At 38.9% G+C, this 18,023-nt stretch overlaps 1 protein-coding gene across 2 annotated transcripts in view; it reads right to left on the bottom strand.

Moving 5' to 3' along the window:
* pcxb (pyruvate carboxylase b) overlaps positions 1-18,023 on the bottom strand; it is a 350,229-nt gene that overhangs the window by 23,679 nt on the left and 308,527 nt on the right. For both annotated transcript variants that reach the window (XM_042512173.1, XM_042512174.1), the window contains exons 22-23: positions 5,624-5,803; positions 310-484 (exon numbers count right to left, since the gene is read on the bottom strand). In XM_042512173.1, coding sequence (XP_042368107.1) covers positions 310-484; positions 5,624-5,803 — 355 coding nt within the window. The remainder of the gene's footprint in view (positions 1-309; positions 485-5,623; positions 5,804-18,023) is intronic.

Below are 18,023 nucleotides of genomic sequence, written 5' to 3'. Positions count from 1 at the left end.
CGGCTTAAGTGTGATTGTTTTCCTTTATGCGAACTGCCAAAAACAACAAGTAAAATCATTTCTACCTGATAAAACTTGAATGTTCCTGACTTAAGGTTAGATGCTAATTTCAAGCCCCAGTAATAATACAAATGAGACTGAGGGAGAGCGTGTGGGAACGAGACCAAATGCCGTGCACCCAGACTTGTTCAATATAACAGATCCAATTTGATTAAATTCACAATAATTAAAAATCGAGATAAACAATTTGTTGATTCCCGTTCTTAATTTTCTTCTCTGGATACAAAGATCCATTCTCAAGTCACTTACCAGTAAATTCCTTAAACTCCTGGAACACCTTGGGGTACATGGCTGCTGACATCACATCCTCAGGGGTGATATCATCGCCGTGTGCTGATCGAAGCCCCTCTTCCAGGGCCTTGAAGTCCATGGGTGGCAGGGAGGCACCGGGACGACCCTCAATACGGGGGAGGGACTTCAGCACCTGGAATTAAAAGAGAAAAGGAGTGGGAAAGATGAAGGCTAGGAAACACAAAAAGATAGACGCTACAAGGGTGCAAGAAATGAGGAAACAAACAGATCACTCAAAGTTTTTAGTCAAAGTCATATAGACTTTCTGAATGTTTCCCCATTCATAGTACCCCATGGGACTCTGCAGCATGTGGGATGTATAAAGAGCTGGTAAAACCTTCACATTGTACTTCACAACTATAAGTCTGGATAAAAGCCGCACCCTGTCAAAGCAGTGGAGTGACAGAGAGACTTTGGGTGAGAGGAGGAGGAAGACATGGGGAGCTGTTTTTAGGGATGGAGAAACACTTGAATCGGAGAGAATATTAAACTTAATGCAAGTTATTTTTTGTTATTTGCATAAAAGTGGCAACGCTGTCGTGTTAAGATCTGCAGTGATATCCACTTTAATTCCCCCCGTCTCGCTCATCTTTTCCTCTCCAGTAAAGTGTCATCAGCCGATCACAGATGACTGCAGTGCTGCTGCATATGTGACACATCATCCCGGTTTTTAGAAATAGAGGAGAAAGACGAGGAGAAAGAAAAGGGATAATTGTGGAAAGTGGAGGCTGCTGGAAGACTAATGATGACATTTTATCAGCCCACACAGTTGTTGGTATCTGACACAACTTGTGGAGACAATCGATTTGAGGCTACTAATAATGTCTGGTGAAGAGATTATGTCAAGACACCGGCATTTTGCCGAAGGGCTGCTGTTTTGTGTTTTCACAGTTATCTTCAGCTTCTGATGACACAGTCTACACAGGCGCACAGGGAGGGAGGGACACTTGCAGAAATCTCCATACAATTAGCCTATTTAAACTGCTGAAGTGCTTCGACAAATGTTTCTTAGAAATGTATCAACAGAAAAAGCTAATAGCAAATCTTCCTGTGTTGGCTTCCTCTGAGTTTGTGTGTGTTCGCTTTCTCCAGGTTAAAATAATCATCACCTTCGATAACATGTTAAGTACTGCATTGGTAATCTGTACGCATCACTCATTTGCACTTTAAGCATAACACCATGTGCACCAAATTAAACATTCACCTGATTATATGTCTCCTGTGTGCATACATACAGTAAATATATGTGCATATATTCATGTTATGTTTGCAAATGTGTGTGCTACTGTATGTTAGGTGGTGTGTGTGTGTGTGTGTGTGTGTGTGTGTGTGTGTGTGTGTGTGTAACATGTCGGCAAATTCATGAGTGCATGTGTGTGTGCCTTGCAGAAATCTCCAGACAAAGGGCCCGGTGCAATGCTATTAGTCACAGAGCTAACAGTTCAAAGATAGCTGACTCATTTGTGTGTGAGAGAAAGACACTTCAAAGATGGCAGCCTCATTTGAGCCCCCTGCTCATTAACATCGCATCCTCTGAGGATGTCTTACACCTAAAACTGCTTGATTGTTTAAGTGTGAGACTTCGACAAATACTCACTCTGTGTGTGTGTATCTGCATTAACAAATGTAGGAAAGACAAAGTCTTCCTTCAAGGTTATTTGCTCTTTCTTCTCATTCCTCTTAACAACTCAACAACACACTTCCTCTCTCTCTCTTTTATTGTCACAGATTTTTCACTCTTCCTTTCTTTCCGAGTGCACTGCCTCTGAGGGATGTGCTGGATTTCTTTTGACAATAATCTTATTTCTTGAATTCACTTTCTTTCAGATGGCTTCCTCATTCTCTCCCTCTACCCCATCTTCCCATCTATCCTCCCACAGTCTCCCTCTTTCACTCCTCTGCCTCCCTGTCTTTTGTGTTTCCCTCTCCCTTGACCATTCTCTCTGTCCACCCACGCTGCAAATGAACTGAGCGTGACAGAATTAAAATGAGGAAATGCCTCAATTACCACTTTGCGTCTTGAAAAGTTTTTCCAATGCATGCAAGTAACTTGTGTGCATTTATGATGGTATGTGCAACTGAAATTAATGCATGTGAGGGCATGCTTGCCAACTAATCAATGCCACCAAAGCTCCAATAAAGAAACATGACTTGTTCCTTGCTGCTAGCATGCAAAAATAACCGTAAGCTCAGCAAACGTGGATGCAGATATCTCATGGGTCTTGCATGCGGCAATGTTGTGGGGTGTCAGACTTGCATGCAAGAAGACCATTTACAGGTGCTAACTAATAAGCTTATCACACTAAAGCTTGCAAAAAATAGCTCCAACATGACTTGGAGAAACGAAGAAGCAGGAAATGATGGTCAATGCCTGACATGAGGCAATCTACCCCAATAAACAAAGCTCTTTGTAGGATCATACTCTTGCAAAAAGTCATGTTTTGCTTTCTTTCACTATCTAACTTGCATGATCTTGACACCAATTTTTTTGATTTATACTCTACAAGTACTCTGACATATACATTGGGTGACAGTAAAATTTATCAGATTTGTCTTAAACTTACAGCTGGCGTGTAAATACAGGCACAATGAGCACAAATGAAAACACTGTGAAAGGAAAGCAAAAATAATTTGGACAAAAGCTAAACTCTGAATTTAACTGAATCAGAGGGATGGAGAGAATGGGTTCATAAGCTCTGTGTGGAAAAAGCTGCTTGTGTTTATGCATCAAATATTGAGGGTGGATTGCTGAAAAAGCATGGATGCCTCTCTTGGCAATACGTATTCCAGTGCTGACTGGAAAAAACAAAATAAAGATCTAAATGAATATGAGAGTTGTTCACCACCGAGTTTGTTTAATAGGAGCGACTCTCATACCATAGTTTTAAGAAACAGGACCGATTGAGAGACACTAATAGAGAGGTAGTGGACACATGGGGTTGTATAGTGTATGTCAAAAATGAGAAAAAAAAATCACTGTGATTGGCTAGGGTGGGACAGCCTGGGAAGCTAAATGACAATCATTTGATTACAGTTTACAGAGACAGTGAGAGAAAAGACAACTTGATGATAAGGGTGACAGGATGTCAGGAGTGAGTTTCACAGAGAAGTAAACAAATAGGAGGAAAAATGTCAGGGAGAAACACTAACTGAAGAGACAGATGAATTCACAAATAAATGGGTGGACAGGTTCATTACCAACAAGTAAGAGATGAAATCAGAGCAAAGCTAAAAATGAAGGTGAACTTGACAGGGCAAGTTAAAGGGATCTTTAGCTAAATGTAATACAGTTCATCAAAAACAAGACTACGACAGGTATATACCTGGTATATGCCTGGACTGTGTAAACAAACGCAATCTGGCAGCGTCACAGTAGAAAATGGCGTTCAGGCACACATGACGCAGAGTTCATAAACACGGTGCCTATGTAAACCGCAGCTGGCTATATATAAATTTAGATTAAAACATCAAATGGCAGGGAAAAGGAGACTATAAATGACCTCATCTGCCTTCAATTTTCCATATGACTGATGCTGAATGTTTTGTTTTCTTTGGTGATATTTTTATTTATTGATTTATTTTGTTTCACTAGCTGATGCACTGTTGCAGCCAATAGAGCAACGCCAACACTACTTTCTGATTAAGACAGAGCATTTTTAAGTCCCGCCCCCACCAGAGAGGAAAACAATATATTGCTGTCCACTGACTTTGTCTTGGGTGAAAGTGCATCCTTGTTATTTACGTCTGCTACCAAACAACATAAAAATGCCTTAAAGCTGCTTTGTGGTTGGATGCACTACCAACATGGTAAAGAATCCATGACTATTTTTTTACAAGCTGCCAAACAAAAAAAACGAAACTTTTAACAGTAAGATGTAAGGAATCAACAAAAAGATATGGGAAAACTGTTGGATCCTGACATCAAGTCTGCCTACGTGCACCAGCGTTTTGGTAGACAGACACACTGTAAAGACTGAAGCTAACTAAACAATGTAGTGCCTTGTTTGATCTTTGTTAGGCTTAAGTATGATCTTACCCGGTGATTTGACCAAATAAATATCAAAATATGTCACTACTGGCCATTCGGTGGGATCATATTTCCAAGATAAGCTGGGTATAGAGAAAGGACACTGAGATGGACAGACAATATTCAGTTTGTCAGTGTAACTTTTTGGTGAACATAAGGTGCTAAAATAATGTTTTGAGGTGCTATCTAATGTTTTAGCTGGCTGCAGGCATACAGTTAGCGTTTCAGCCCTTGCTTTCATATTTTGGCACCTTTTGTTTTCCCCTCTGGCGGTTATCAGAGTATGAAGTGTTGAACTCTGTCTCTTTTTGTGCGAACATCATCATTCGATGACCCAGGGCCAGACTTTCATGTTTATAGGGCTGGCCCCCACATTGTTGTTGTCCAGCCAAAAAAAAGGCAGTAAAAAGATGATTAATGATATTTTATCTATCCTTTAATTATATTTCATTGTCATGTGGTAAAGTGTAGACAGGGTCTCACACCAAATATTTCACATTTTATGTGCCAGCCATCTCACTGATGATACATTAAGAAGCATCTGTGAATATTAGTGGGGGAAAACATCCCTTTCTAGTTCCTTTCTTGAAAAAACAAAACAAAACAAAAAAAAACAGTCTGACTATTTTTGGGAAATGTCAAGTGTGCCAATATGTCAGCAGGTTTTTGGGAGAATGTGACAAATTTGCCTCTATTCACGTCTGTGTGTGTTCATGCAGCTCTCCCGGGGAGACTGTAGGCTGTTGGCCCCTGGTGCACATGAGAGTGTCTCCCTTGCTGTTCACAGTCTTGACAAGAGGAGACAAAAGAAGTAGACAGAGGTAAAGGAACGGAGAGGAGATAAGAGGACAGAGCAGTATCACGGTTTTCTTCACTGTTGGCAACAGTCTGATGTAACCAAGCAAGTGACTGAATTTGTATGTGTGTATACACTTGTGCCTTTATGTGATGAATTCAAGGTTGTAACTGGAGTTAAAAACACTAGAAAACAAAGCCAACTAGCTCGTGTGCATGCGTTTGTGCTATGTGTTGGCTCTATAAAAAGTTAAAGTGAAGGAAGAAGTTAAGAAGACAAAGATTAAAAGTTTCAATTGAGTTTAGTTTGGGTTTTTTGTTTTTTGATTTTTTTGGAGTCCTAAACTGCCTTAAAAATTCAAATCAGTGTTCATGAAATCCACGTAAGACATTAAACTACAAGAAGAAAAAAATGTCATGTATGTGTGCAAACAGGACAAGCCACTGTACCTTGGATCTGAACGGCTCTGGGAATCCTCCATGTGGTATCCCGATGTATCCCTGCAGAAACTCAACCACAGACAGAGGGAAGGACAATTCATCTGCCCTCTCCTCCACTTCTGCCCTGGTCAAGTTGTTCTGCACCATGAACTGGGCCAAATCACCAACAATCTTAGAGGATGGAGTCACCTGAGGGAGAGGAAGACAGAGGTCTAAGTATCAAACTTATGTCTTAATATGTTGAACCTGTTCCTTTTTTTTGGAGGGGAAGTGGAGGATGAAAAGAAGAGCTAATATCAGCTCAGTTTAGCCCTCTGTAAGATATTCTATTTCACCACAGACTGAGCACAAGATATTAAAGTGCAGCCTCTGCAAGCAGATGATATCTCAGTTTGCTTAGGACGAGATGAGGTAGTATTATTTCTCTCCGGTACGTGACCACTGGCCTTTTAATCTGACAAACATCAGAAAAACCCACATAGAGAATCTATTCTGGATAATATTACAGTTTTCTATGGTCTAATCTTTTAGTTTTACTCCAAAAAGCAGAAGTTACAGCCACTGTTTGCCAGGCTTGCACTATTTTTCTCTGTAAAGTCCTGCTGTGTAGTTTCCTGTCAGCAGTGTGCAGGTAGGGATGCACATCCACAATGATTTCACAAACAGAGAAAAGTGGTGACAGAGTTGTCGTTTTAATGAAGATGCTGTCTGTGAAGATTAAGTACTGAGTGACCTGGAGAAAAGGGAGGGCCGGGGAAGCAGAATGAGAAATGAAAAGATGTTTATATCTATACAATCTCTTTAATCATTTGATTTGGCAGCCACGAACTAAACTACACAGGTCTTCTCTATGAAAACAGAATGAACCTGGAAATAAAGAGGGAAGAAGAAAGAGCGAGGAAAACATTCATTAAAATCACATGTATTCATTCTTTCATTATTTATAATGGCATATCATTATGGTAATAGCGATCCCTATTAGCATAATGGTGATAAGTGGAGTCTTTTTTTGACTGTGAACAGGACACTGATGCAAACATCAAATTGCACACATTACTCTTCCATTGTAATGAATGAAGAGACAGATTTAAGGCTTCCTGTTCACTTCCATTTGATATTCAGAACATTAAAGAGAGAAAGAGGTCAATTAATATGATTCATTAACAATAAAAGACCTGAAAACCCCCTTTGGCTAAATCTGTGTCTCTCACACAGATATTCCTGTTTGTACTCAATTCTAAAAGCCTTATTATTAAATGTGATCAAAGAGTGAAAATGGGGAAAAGAGAAAGAAACAGTCTCATCTCAGGACCCAAATGCTTTCAATTTTAAAACTAGTCTCACATTTTGGAGACACCAGCAGAGGGTAAGTGTCCTGTTTATGAGCCCGACTCCAGTACTGACAGCTGAAGGACTAGAGAGAACAAAGAGTGGGCATACACTCATTACAAGATGCCTATTTATGTGGCAATTAGTCCATTCTGTCGATATCAGATGAAAAACAGAGAGGAAAATACGAGAAAATGAGTGAATATAGATCAAACTGACATTCTTAAAAAAAAATTCGGAACTTCATATCTATTTCTAAGAGATGTGATGCCAAAGAGACGTGAAGTACACACACATGCACTCATTTACAAACGCTGCATTGGGATTACCACATCTCCCCTGAGAACTGGGTGCTTATGATGTTATCTGATCTCCTGAGATTACTTTAGTCTTCAAACAAGCACAGTCCAACTGCATGAGAGTGAGTGAGTGAGTGTGTGAGTGTGTGTGTGTGTGTGTGTGTGTGTGTAAGAGCCATTGATCTCTCGTGATGACAGGACTACCAACTACCTCACTATAACTTGTTGTGGAGAGTAAATGCCATCAGTGCTACAGTAATACATCAGTTACTGAGTAGAATGCTACCTTTAAAGATAAACTGGGTACTTTCTAGGTATATTTCTTGGTATTTTCTATATATAGTATATTGTTGTCTTTGACAGATAATTGCTCGCGACATTTCATGTCTCACGCCCCCATTTTGTAACACGTGCTTTCAGTTATATAAATCTGTAGCCAGAGCAAGTGAAAGTAAAAGCCAACGAGACATTCACTCTCATTTCATCTCACTTTATGCGTTTCTTGGATGTCTCTTGGATGCATGTTGCTTACCCTAACCCCCCAAAAACAGATAATAAGACAGTACAGGCAGACTGCAGAGTCCCTGCAGAAAAAGAAACCACCACACACTTCTACATAAAGTAAATTCTGTATAAGTCTATAGATTTTCTTTCTTTTTTAAGAGATACTTTATAGTATATCTTTAAAGACATATTTGCATATCAAACAACATTAAGACTCTAATTCATTTGTTACATCTCGTATATTTCGCAGTCAAAGCAAACGAGGAAAACAGAGCGATGGAGATTGACTGGTAACAACGGGTCCCTGGCCGGACACAATCCAGTGGAAGTTGCAGTTCATGGTCAGTGTCTTAACCCCTTGACTACCAGGGCGCCCCCAACTGCTTTCGTTTTGTGCACAAAGCGTTCACTACAAGCCATTTGCAGAGGTTTATAACAGATAAATGGGTGATATCGTCTAGAGATTTTCCAAGATTTGATAGCTCCTTCAGTTACTGCATTCAGTGGTGCAAAGTAATTAAGTATATTTAGTCAAGTATAATTTTGAGGTACTTGTGCTTTACTTGTGTATTTCCATTTCATGTTACTTTCTACTTCCCCTTTATCTAAGAGACAATGATTGTACGCTTCACTCCACTACATTTAGTGGACAGCATTAGTTACTTCACTTTTCAGATTAAGGTTATGCATACAAAATTCTCAGTTTCTAAATTATTATGCATTATAGATTAATTTGTTATACATTTAACTACTGATTCATATATTATATAAACAAATAATATAATGTCACACAGACAGGGGAGTACTTTTACTTTGGATACTTTAAATGCATTTTGCTGTTGATACTTCTGTACTTCTACCCGAGATTTCGAAAGCATGACTTTCACTTATACTAGAATCATTTTACACTGAGCTATTGCTGCTTTCATAAAACTACCGTTACTTTGACTGCATTAATTCAAAATTGATCCAGAAGTCAAAACTGAATTGATGAAAACTATATATCATGATTCACTTTTCTCAATGTCATAAGCTTCATGATTGAATTTTTCTCGACAAAATGCATAATAGGAGTTACAGTTAACTTATCACCTTACTTGTGCGTAAGCCTATGTTTTACCCTTTAAATATATATATATATAAAGTTATATTTTTTTTTTTTTTCTCACAGTTGTTAATCTTTTGCACTGATGATTTCAGTACCATACAAGCCTAAAAAAATCCCCATATTGTCTGTGGCACTTGAAATAGCTCCTTCGACTGCAAGACTCTATTTAGAAATGGAACCAGGAGGTGTATTCCAGTTGTTCAGGCACAAGTTATTTGAATACCGTCACTACAATTAATCTCACAGTGAAAAGCTACATCTTTTTAAAAACAACCCAAGTCCACAACCACTTCACAAATGTTCAAAGGAGCCTCGCAAGCAAATCAATGCGTTCCCAGCAAGATACAAGAAAAAAAAAGCATCCTGCTGACTGAAACAAGTGTGCACTTCCCTTCAGAAGGTCCCTGCTGCAACACCTAAAGCTCAGTTTGATTGGGTTTGTGAATAGAGGCGATAATGATACATTGCTTTAACAGAACAACTATTTACAGAAAAGCTTAAGAGATTTGAATGGGCTCCTGAAATCCCTGGAGAGGCCATTAACTTGGTATAGCTGCATAACAAAAGCTCACTGCCGAGTTACTCGAAATCTATCGGAGACCAAAGAAAACAGCATGACTGTGCATTCCCTGTTTACCTTCAGCCCGTCTGCCACTCTCTATTGTTTCCTACATCTTTCTGTCTCCAGAGTCTATTTTTCTCATTTTTTCACTGTAAAATTAAGAATTGTTACTCCTCTTTATTATCTGTCTTCATGATCCATCCTTCTTACTCCATCCCCCTCTAACTCGCTTCACTACTATATTCTATCTTCACACTAACAGCCATGATGTTGAGTTTTTGCTCTTTCCACATGGATCACCTCCATCCTGCACCCATCCCTCTTTTCCTTTGTCCCTATGCCAAATATTCCTTTTCCCCCTTTAACCACAGTTTAAAGTGTTACTCTCACTATCAATCTCTGTTGATAAATCACCCACCTTCATCTCTCTCTAGGTGCATCACACATAGGAAAAGAAAATCGTGTTTCCAACCATGTGTGAGCTCTATGTGATGTGTGAGCTTTTCTATATTTTTAGATGAGGAGTGCAGTAAATCACAGCCTGGTCGTGAAGGGTTAGAAAAATCTGTTTTTTTCCTGTGTGTAGCTGAGCTCAGACCCCTCACTGCTGAATCCTCTCATTTTAAATGATGGCATGGTGTTAATTATGTCAGAAGCTCACACCTCAGTCCAAAACAAACAGACCACACTGTTAACCATGTAAGCACATATTAAAGGGGAGGTTGATTGCTTTAAATCTTCTATAATGTTGCTTTTTCTCTCTGCAACAGCAATGCTTGTAAATTTAGGGGCAACACAAAACAAACCCCAACTTCATTTGCTGTTTTTTTTTATCTGTTGAACTATTGTGAGTAACCTGTTTTTTATCCTCTGCACACACCCAATCCACTAGAAAAGGCAAGTTGTTATTCTATCTAGAGTCAGCCAACATTGACCACATTTTGAAACTGTTTGCAGACAAATAGTCCACAGCTACGACAGCAGCTTTGTGAGGCTATAATGCTCATTATAAAGAAAACCTTTGGTCTTTGGTCTTTAGCAGTCAAGATAAAGTGAATATAATAACTGGCTACAGGACAACGTCAGAATAACAACCTATATTAGTGTATTTTATGTTGTTTCACAGTTTATATGCATTAAGAAGATGTAAGCAGAAAGTAGGGCTGCACAATATATTGTTTTTTTAACTGTCACTGCAATATCGAGAAACAATACAAAAGATTGCTCAGGAAATTTTAAGTTAGTTAAACTAGTATCAGCATATTAAAATGTGACATTTTTTTTATTTGGTGTCTTTTGGGTTCAGTTAAATTTGTTCTAAAGAATTTTCTTTTTTAGAAATTCAACAAGTAGTGTGTTGTATTTTAGCAGTATACTGTAAGCGGTAAAAAGACATAAGTGAGTACACTTTAATATCCATTTGTATTACTCTAAGTAAAATCATTATTGCATATTTTCCTTGTATTATGTAGCCCTGGAAGAAAGGTAAACATATACTGCATATGGAGTTGGGTGAGCAAAGATATGAAAAAATATAGATGTAAGAAATACAGTACTTTTTATTAATAGTTAAATGTGTATGGAACTGGCGGTCATTTCAGACTAAGTCAGGTTTCCCACACATTCATTTATTTGTGGCGGGCCGCCACAAATAAATCATCCACCGCCACAACTACATTTTTGAACATCAGGCACATTAAAAGTGAAAGTAAACTGTCCATTCTCCTGGATTTAAACATCTGATTTTCACTTAAAAACATCTGCAAACAGCTCCTCTCATCAATAATGTGTTCGTGTGAAGAGAGGTACAGATCAATTGTCATCATATAATTTTTAAATAAATAAATGGACATGTGATCTCTGCAGAAGACTTTAGGATACTGAGCATATCATTAAAATGTCTCAATTCACCTCAGCTTTATTATATTTGATATGACATAAATTACATATGAATAACAGAGCTGAAGCATCTAAAACCATTATATATATTCAGTAATGTTGCTTGCTCCCCTCAAAACGCAGCAGCACTCAGCTCTCTGATTTTTCCATGTCTTTCTCACCACCACTTAAGCTCATCTTCAACCTTATGTACTTCCTCATGCAGGCTCATATTATCACACTTGACACACAAGACCTGTTCCACCCTTGTCCACCTCCGTTCCTCCACTTTGACTGGCTCTTTCTATTTCTACTACCTCCATGTGTCTTGGCTCTCTTGCACTACTCTTCACCTGCCTTCTGTCCATCTTTCTCACTCTTACTAATGTACAGCTCTCACTAAGTGGTCTTGCATGACTCCACACAGCTGGCAGTAGAAAGCCAGTATAGTGGAGTGTGTGTGTATGTGTGTGTGAAAGCATGGCGCTGATTTTGTGTGTGCCTGCGTGTGTCATCCGTCTGTGTACTTTGCTTGAATTTGTTTTGAAAAGCAACTCTATCCAAACTCCCCTAATGGGCAAAGGATTATATCACCCGGAACAGTGTGTGTGCGTCTGTGTGAAGGAAGGCAAATACAATAAACACACATACACAAACCCTATAATGCTAGCCAGCAAAGCCAGGAGCAGAGTGAAGAATGGTACCTGTCAGGAAAGGAGGAGACAGGAGAGAGGAGCGATAACGAGAGACTCACAGAGGAGGAGGAGGAGTGGAGAAATGATAGAAAGATTAGAGATACATGAAGGAAGTCTAATCAAAATGAGGGAAGGTGGGAGGAGGCAATGAAGGAGAGGATGAAACGAAGTGAAAGTGGAGTGGGAGAGCGAAGAGAGACAGCACACAGGATGATGAAGAGAACGACAGGAAGAGAGAGCGAGAGAGAAAGGAATGGACAGATGAAGCGATGGGGAGGAGACAGAGGCAAACAGACAAGAGCAATAGACATCTGCAGCCCCACAGGCAATACAATGAGGTGCTCCACCTCCAAGTAAGAGACACTGAATGTGTGTTTGTTTTAGGAGTATGGAGGTGAGTGAATACGTGCCTGTAATTGCAAAAGGAAAGTGACACAGTAAGTTAGGTAAAGGAGAAAGACAGAACTTACACACACAAACACAACTTGTCCGTCTTATACTGACAAGCTCATGTTGTGACAGATGAAGCTGTGCGAGAAAGAAATGGGGAGGAAAACAGAAAAAAGAAACTCAAATTAAATGTAGGAAAAAAAGAGGGGAAAGAGGCATTAGAGAGCTGGAAAAAGTACAGTTTCAGAAGTATCCAAATAAATGACAGTTTCAGGACTTTAGATAACTAAAATAGACTGCCTGCTAAAGGTTAGACTGTTTTATTGCGATGAAATAAATTAAGATGAACCCAATTAGTCAGTCGACGGGAAATTAAATGGATACATTTTGGTCAATCAACAGTTTAATTAATTTCTTTTAAGCATAAATGGAAAAAAAGAAAATCAGCTTTAAGTTTCAAGTGTGAATCTTTTTGATTTTCTTATTTTTCTACAAAGGTGCTTCTATACTTCTTTTTGTCCTTGAAGAAGAGTTGAAATGGAAGAGTTAGATGTGCAACATGAAGCTGCAGCCAGAAGCTCAATAGCTTAGTTTAGCATAAAGACCGCAGACAGCAGATAGCATGGCTCCGTCCAAAAGTACAAAATCCTTCAACCAGCACCTATAAATTAGGAATGCACCAATCCACTGCTGAAAATCGATATTGGCTGATATTCACCTCGTTGACTGTCATCAGCCTTGAATAAAAAGAAATTCACTAATGGCAGAGGCAGATGTTATTCTGTTGTGCTACATCAATTTTGCACAGGCTAAAAAGCAGGGCTTGAGACTAATGGCCACAAACTTAATATAATGAGCAGTTACAGGAAGAATACAAGGACTGCTTGACAAATAGGCTATGTAATCTTAATTCTGTGTAATGATATGAACTGTAGCAGCCTGCGTCCCGGTAAAATGTGTTTGGGACAAACAGAGCTCTTCGCTGAGATGCTGTCGAGATGAGAGGACGCAATAAACTCACTACAGTCTCGTCGGGGATGCATCTATTTTTTTTCCTTGATAATGCTACACTAAACAAAAAATCCATTAAAATCAGCAGGAGGAGAGCTGGTGCACGTCACCTCTAAGCAGTCAGTGGAGTAGAGGTTGCACTGAGTCACATAATGATGCGTTCAAGCTCTATTAAGTAAAAATGAGTATGAGGTGAAACTAAATTACAGCTGGGTTGTGGAGCAGGTGTCTGTTATCATGATGTGTTTAACATAGGGGTGTCCTGATCATATTTTTTTGCCCCATTCCCAAGTCATTTAATATGGATTATCTGCCGATACAGAGTCCCAATCCGGTACTTCTTTTGTAGATAAGTACAGCGCACACTTTAAGGGATGTACACATTATATCTCAGTTGTTAAATTTGCAGAAAAAGTGGTTTGAAAGGTAAAAGATAAAATGTTGTGGATGATTTCTGACTTTTGCCGAGTCCTGGCGAGTCGTTTGGAAACCTCATGGCAACTACAAGACTTCTGACACATAAATAAGAGCGTGGTATCAATCTCATCTAACTCTCAGCAGGAAAGCAAATAAGCACATTTCCCAAAATGTCGATGGACATTTATCACTATTTACTGACATTTATAGTCCTTATGATAATGAGAAAAATAATCTGTGGACTAACTGATAATGGAAATAATCATTCCTTGCAGCACTACATATAAATATATACATATAGTCTCATCTGTCTTTTTTCCTTCTGCTTAAGTTGTAAAACACTCAAGCATCTGCAGAACGCTGATGTTTGTAGACTTAATGTAACAAGTAGCAATCAAACTCTCTTCACTGTAATTCATGAGAAGATGTGCAAATACCTTGTGTAAAACAAAAAGATACTGACAACAGAAAGTTTTACCTTATGTCTGGTATTGTAAGAGACTACATTATTAAAACAGCGCCGGTAGGCTTCAGTTCATGTATGTTTTGTCCAACCGCTCTGGTGCTAATACGCCCTCAAGCACAAATAATAAGTAGCTCCAGAACTAGAAGAGATTAATTAGAACCATTATCTTCTGGCAAAGAGTTTGTCAGCATTGGCATCATATCATTCAGGTGATATTACACCACTGCGGTCAGAGCGGGAGCACTGCTATGTGACTGGGAGAACTATGAGGGGAAAAGGACTGGCAGGCGGGCATCAGTGGAGGGATGCAAAATACATGACGACATGTTACAAAACATTTGTAAGAAGACAAAAAAAAATCCCTGTCACTATCTGTAGCTCTGCACTCTTAAGGTTCTTTCACCAGACAGACTTTTAGATGTTTTCTGTTATTAATTTAGCATTCTCCTTTTCCAGTGAACAGCACTGCATTAACCACACTCATCCATTTTAAATACAGCTCACTGATGGGGAAAAACAGCATAAGCCTAATAACACATTGCAATGTGGTGTAAGATTTTGGGTAGTTTAGTGGTGTCTAGCGGTGAGGACTGCAGATTTCAACCAGCTGAACTTCTCCTGATTAGAGTTCCTTCAGTGTTCATTTTTCAGAAGGTTTTACCGTGAGCTGCATTATCAAGAGAGGTCTCTTTCTCTACAAACCAAACAGACCAGATGATTAAAGGTGGAAAAATACTGAATGAAGCAGTTCCACGGTACAAATCAGCATTTTCTTCTATACTGTTGTCGCTCACCCAGGGCCTGTTATGTGCTCACATTACTTTAGATTCTTACATTTAAGAGGTTTTTACCATGAGCCGAACGAACAGGTGATTAAAACAGGTAAAAATGGTTAAATACCAAGAGAAACTTTAAAAGAGAGAAAGAACTTCAGTTAAAGTTTTTGTAAGGGTGGGGGATGTTTATATGTGTTTGTTTATATGTGGATGTAATGTTAATACCTGCAGTATAATGTTTTAAATATCAAATCTGACTATGTTATAGAAAAATCAATAAAGACACAAAAAAAACTGGTAAAAAATGCTGAATAAACCAGTTAAACGTCAATAAATCAGTGTTTTTCCGATGCCACTCATCACAGAGGAGCAACAAAGCCTGACAAATATGGCCCTATCTAAAGCCAGTCGTTCTATATAATAGTTTTAAATTTGGGGCTACACATGGCTAACCTTTTACATTTATTCAACTCATGCCGTTTTATTTCTTATCTGATATTCTGCTACCTTCAAATGGCTGTCTGAATTTTTTTTACTGTAGGAGGCAGTGTGGCAACCATCCACTGTCACTAATCACATTGCCTGTCTACTGTATATGCAAACCTCATGGCTGCATGATAGATGAGAGTGCACAGAGGACAGTTTTTTCTAACCTCAAACTTTCACAACAGACTAATCAAATCAGCATTAATGCTGAAAACTCAAGAGACATAGGATTTTTTTATACCCCTTCAATTTGCTGAGCAGATGTCCTTTATAATTGTGAATTATGTCCCTGCATTAGGTGAATCTGCACTGGGTGCTCAATGTAATGACTATACCAGACTTAATATTGAGCTATAAAACAGGCTTATGAGCATTTTAGGAAATAAATTTTGACTTGTCGCACATTCTCCTGGAATACTTTTGATGTTATTTAAAAGTGAGAGCCAATGAGCTTCTTTTTGCCTTTTTTTTCTCGTCAGTTCAAAGACATCCTGTTCAAATACCTTGATTTCTTAATAATAAGACATGGCACCCCTAAAGAGACTACAGAGAATTAATAAGCTTGGAAAAGTAAGCAATCATGTTAATGCAAATCACTATTATGCAAATGCTTTAATGATGATTAAACGTTAAAACTTAAAAAAAAAAAAAAAATCAGACATAATTGGAGTTGTCTTCTTCATGGTGGGGAGGGGCACATCTGTTACCATCCTTAATTTTTATACATTTTTCATACAAGTGGCCTGGAAATTAAGTCCTCTGACAACACTATCCTTCACCCACAACTCTGGGCTTTTAAGATATGGCTTTTGCTGTGGATGCGTGTATGTGTGGGAGAGCACAGTCAATGTATACACCTTGGTTGCTCTGCTTAGCACCAGTGCAGTATGTGGCGCGTCTACTTTATATCTATATCTGACAACACACTCTATCTCCCTTATCGACAAGCCAACTGTGTGAGAGACACAGCCATTGTCAAGCTAACAGGATACAACAGAGAGCATCGCAGGACCCGTAGGCACATTAAGCCAACATTGGCTTGTGCAGTGAAGCCCACCGAGTCTTAATTGAATTGATAGAGTATGGGGAGAGGAATTGATGAGGAAAACTGAGAGGGGGGAAAAGAAATAAAGGAGTGGGGACCCATGAATGAAAATTGAGAAAGAGACACATAAAGAATAAAAAAAGAGATATAGAGAGGAGGAGGAGATAGAGTATTGGACAATCTCAGTCCTGCGAGAGCAAAATAAGAAAGATGGCTGGGGAATAAATGTGTGTAAGGCAGCGATAGAATGAGAAAGAGAGAAAGGTGAAAAAAGAAAAGCAACAGGGCCGCTTGATAAAGAAGGGGAATGCAAACTGGGGAACAAAATAATTACAGAGTGAGCGTGAACGCGGTGAAAGAGGGATGAATCTATTACTAAGCCGTGATGGTAAATAATGAAGGGAGAAAAACAAAGGAATTAATGAAAGATAATGAAAAACAAAAAAGCAGAATTGGGGAGAATTTAGGCTGAGAATGAAATTGTTGACTGCAGAATTGGCAATACAGCTCCCTCTCCACGACGACGATTAATGTGCCCTTCAGGAAATCAACCCAAAACTAGTTCACTGGAGTTTCTACTCAAATTTACATAGAGCAGGGCAATACAAAGCACAAAATTCAGTGTCAGTGCTGAATAAAACTATCACGCTGAAATAAAAAGTTAAAACTCTCGGGTAAATGACAGGGTCAAGATGAATACAGAAAAGGTAATTTGCTAGTTTAGGATCAACATGTCTAAAGAACAGGCAAAATGGTAAAACAGTTTGGGTAGAGTAAGAAATGTACCCAGAGAAGCTGGGGATGCCAGAGAGGGTCTAACAGACTGTGAGGCTGAAAGTGAATCTAGACAACACAGAATACTGGATGTACCAAACCTTAATCTGGGATTGTTTAGCTCAGCCAAGCAAGGAGAGAGGGCAGCTTGGCAGAAACGGGGCAAGAGGTGCTAACAGAGGAATGTCAAATACATCTTTGGACTATAGTCTGTGACACATACCAGCAATGAAGATGCGTAAAACAATGTTATCTTATATCTCCTGTTACACTAAAATAAGCACATGTATGTTTTTAAATGTGAGAAAGCACACTAAAAATAGGCAACAGATTGCTTTCCAGTTACCATTGAACTATAGCCATGTACAGGGCTCTGCAGTGCACAAGAGTATGCCTCTTTCTTTTTTTTTCTCTGATGTGTCACATTTTATGTAATGCACAGGCCAGGAAACATGTTAGTAAACAGTGAAAGCATGGAGGTTAGTGATAGTGTTACATTAGTTAGTTGGTTTTTTATAGCTCTTACTTAATCACTCACTCTCTCAAACTTGGTGCAGACTAAATTTTGAAATATGTACAAGCGCTGATTGGACGAAGACGCACAGTAATTTGTGGTAGCCAGTTATTATATCGCACCGTTAAAAGGGCTAAAATTAGTGCGTCCACAAG

Source organism: Plectropomus leopardus, chromosome 23 (genome assembly GCF_008729295.1).
Source record: "Plectropomus leopardus isolate mb chromosome 23, YSFRI_Pleo_2.0, whole genome shotgun sequence".
NCBI classification, from domain to species: domain Eukaryota; kingdom Metazoa; phylum Chordata; class Actinopteri; order Perciformes; family Serranidae; genus Plectropomus; species Plectropomus leopardus.
Note: the sequence above shows the minus strand (reverse complement) of the source record. Positions and strands in the feature narration are given on the sequence as shown.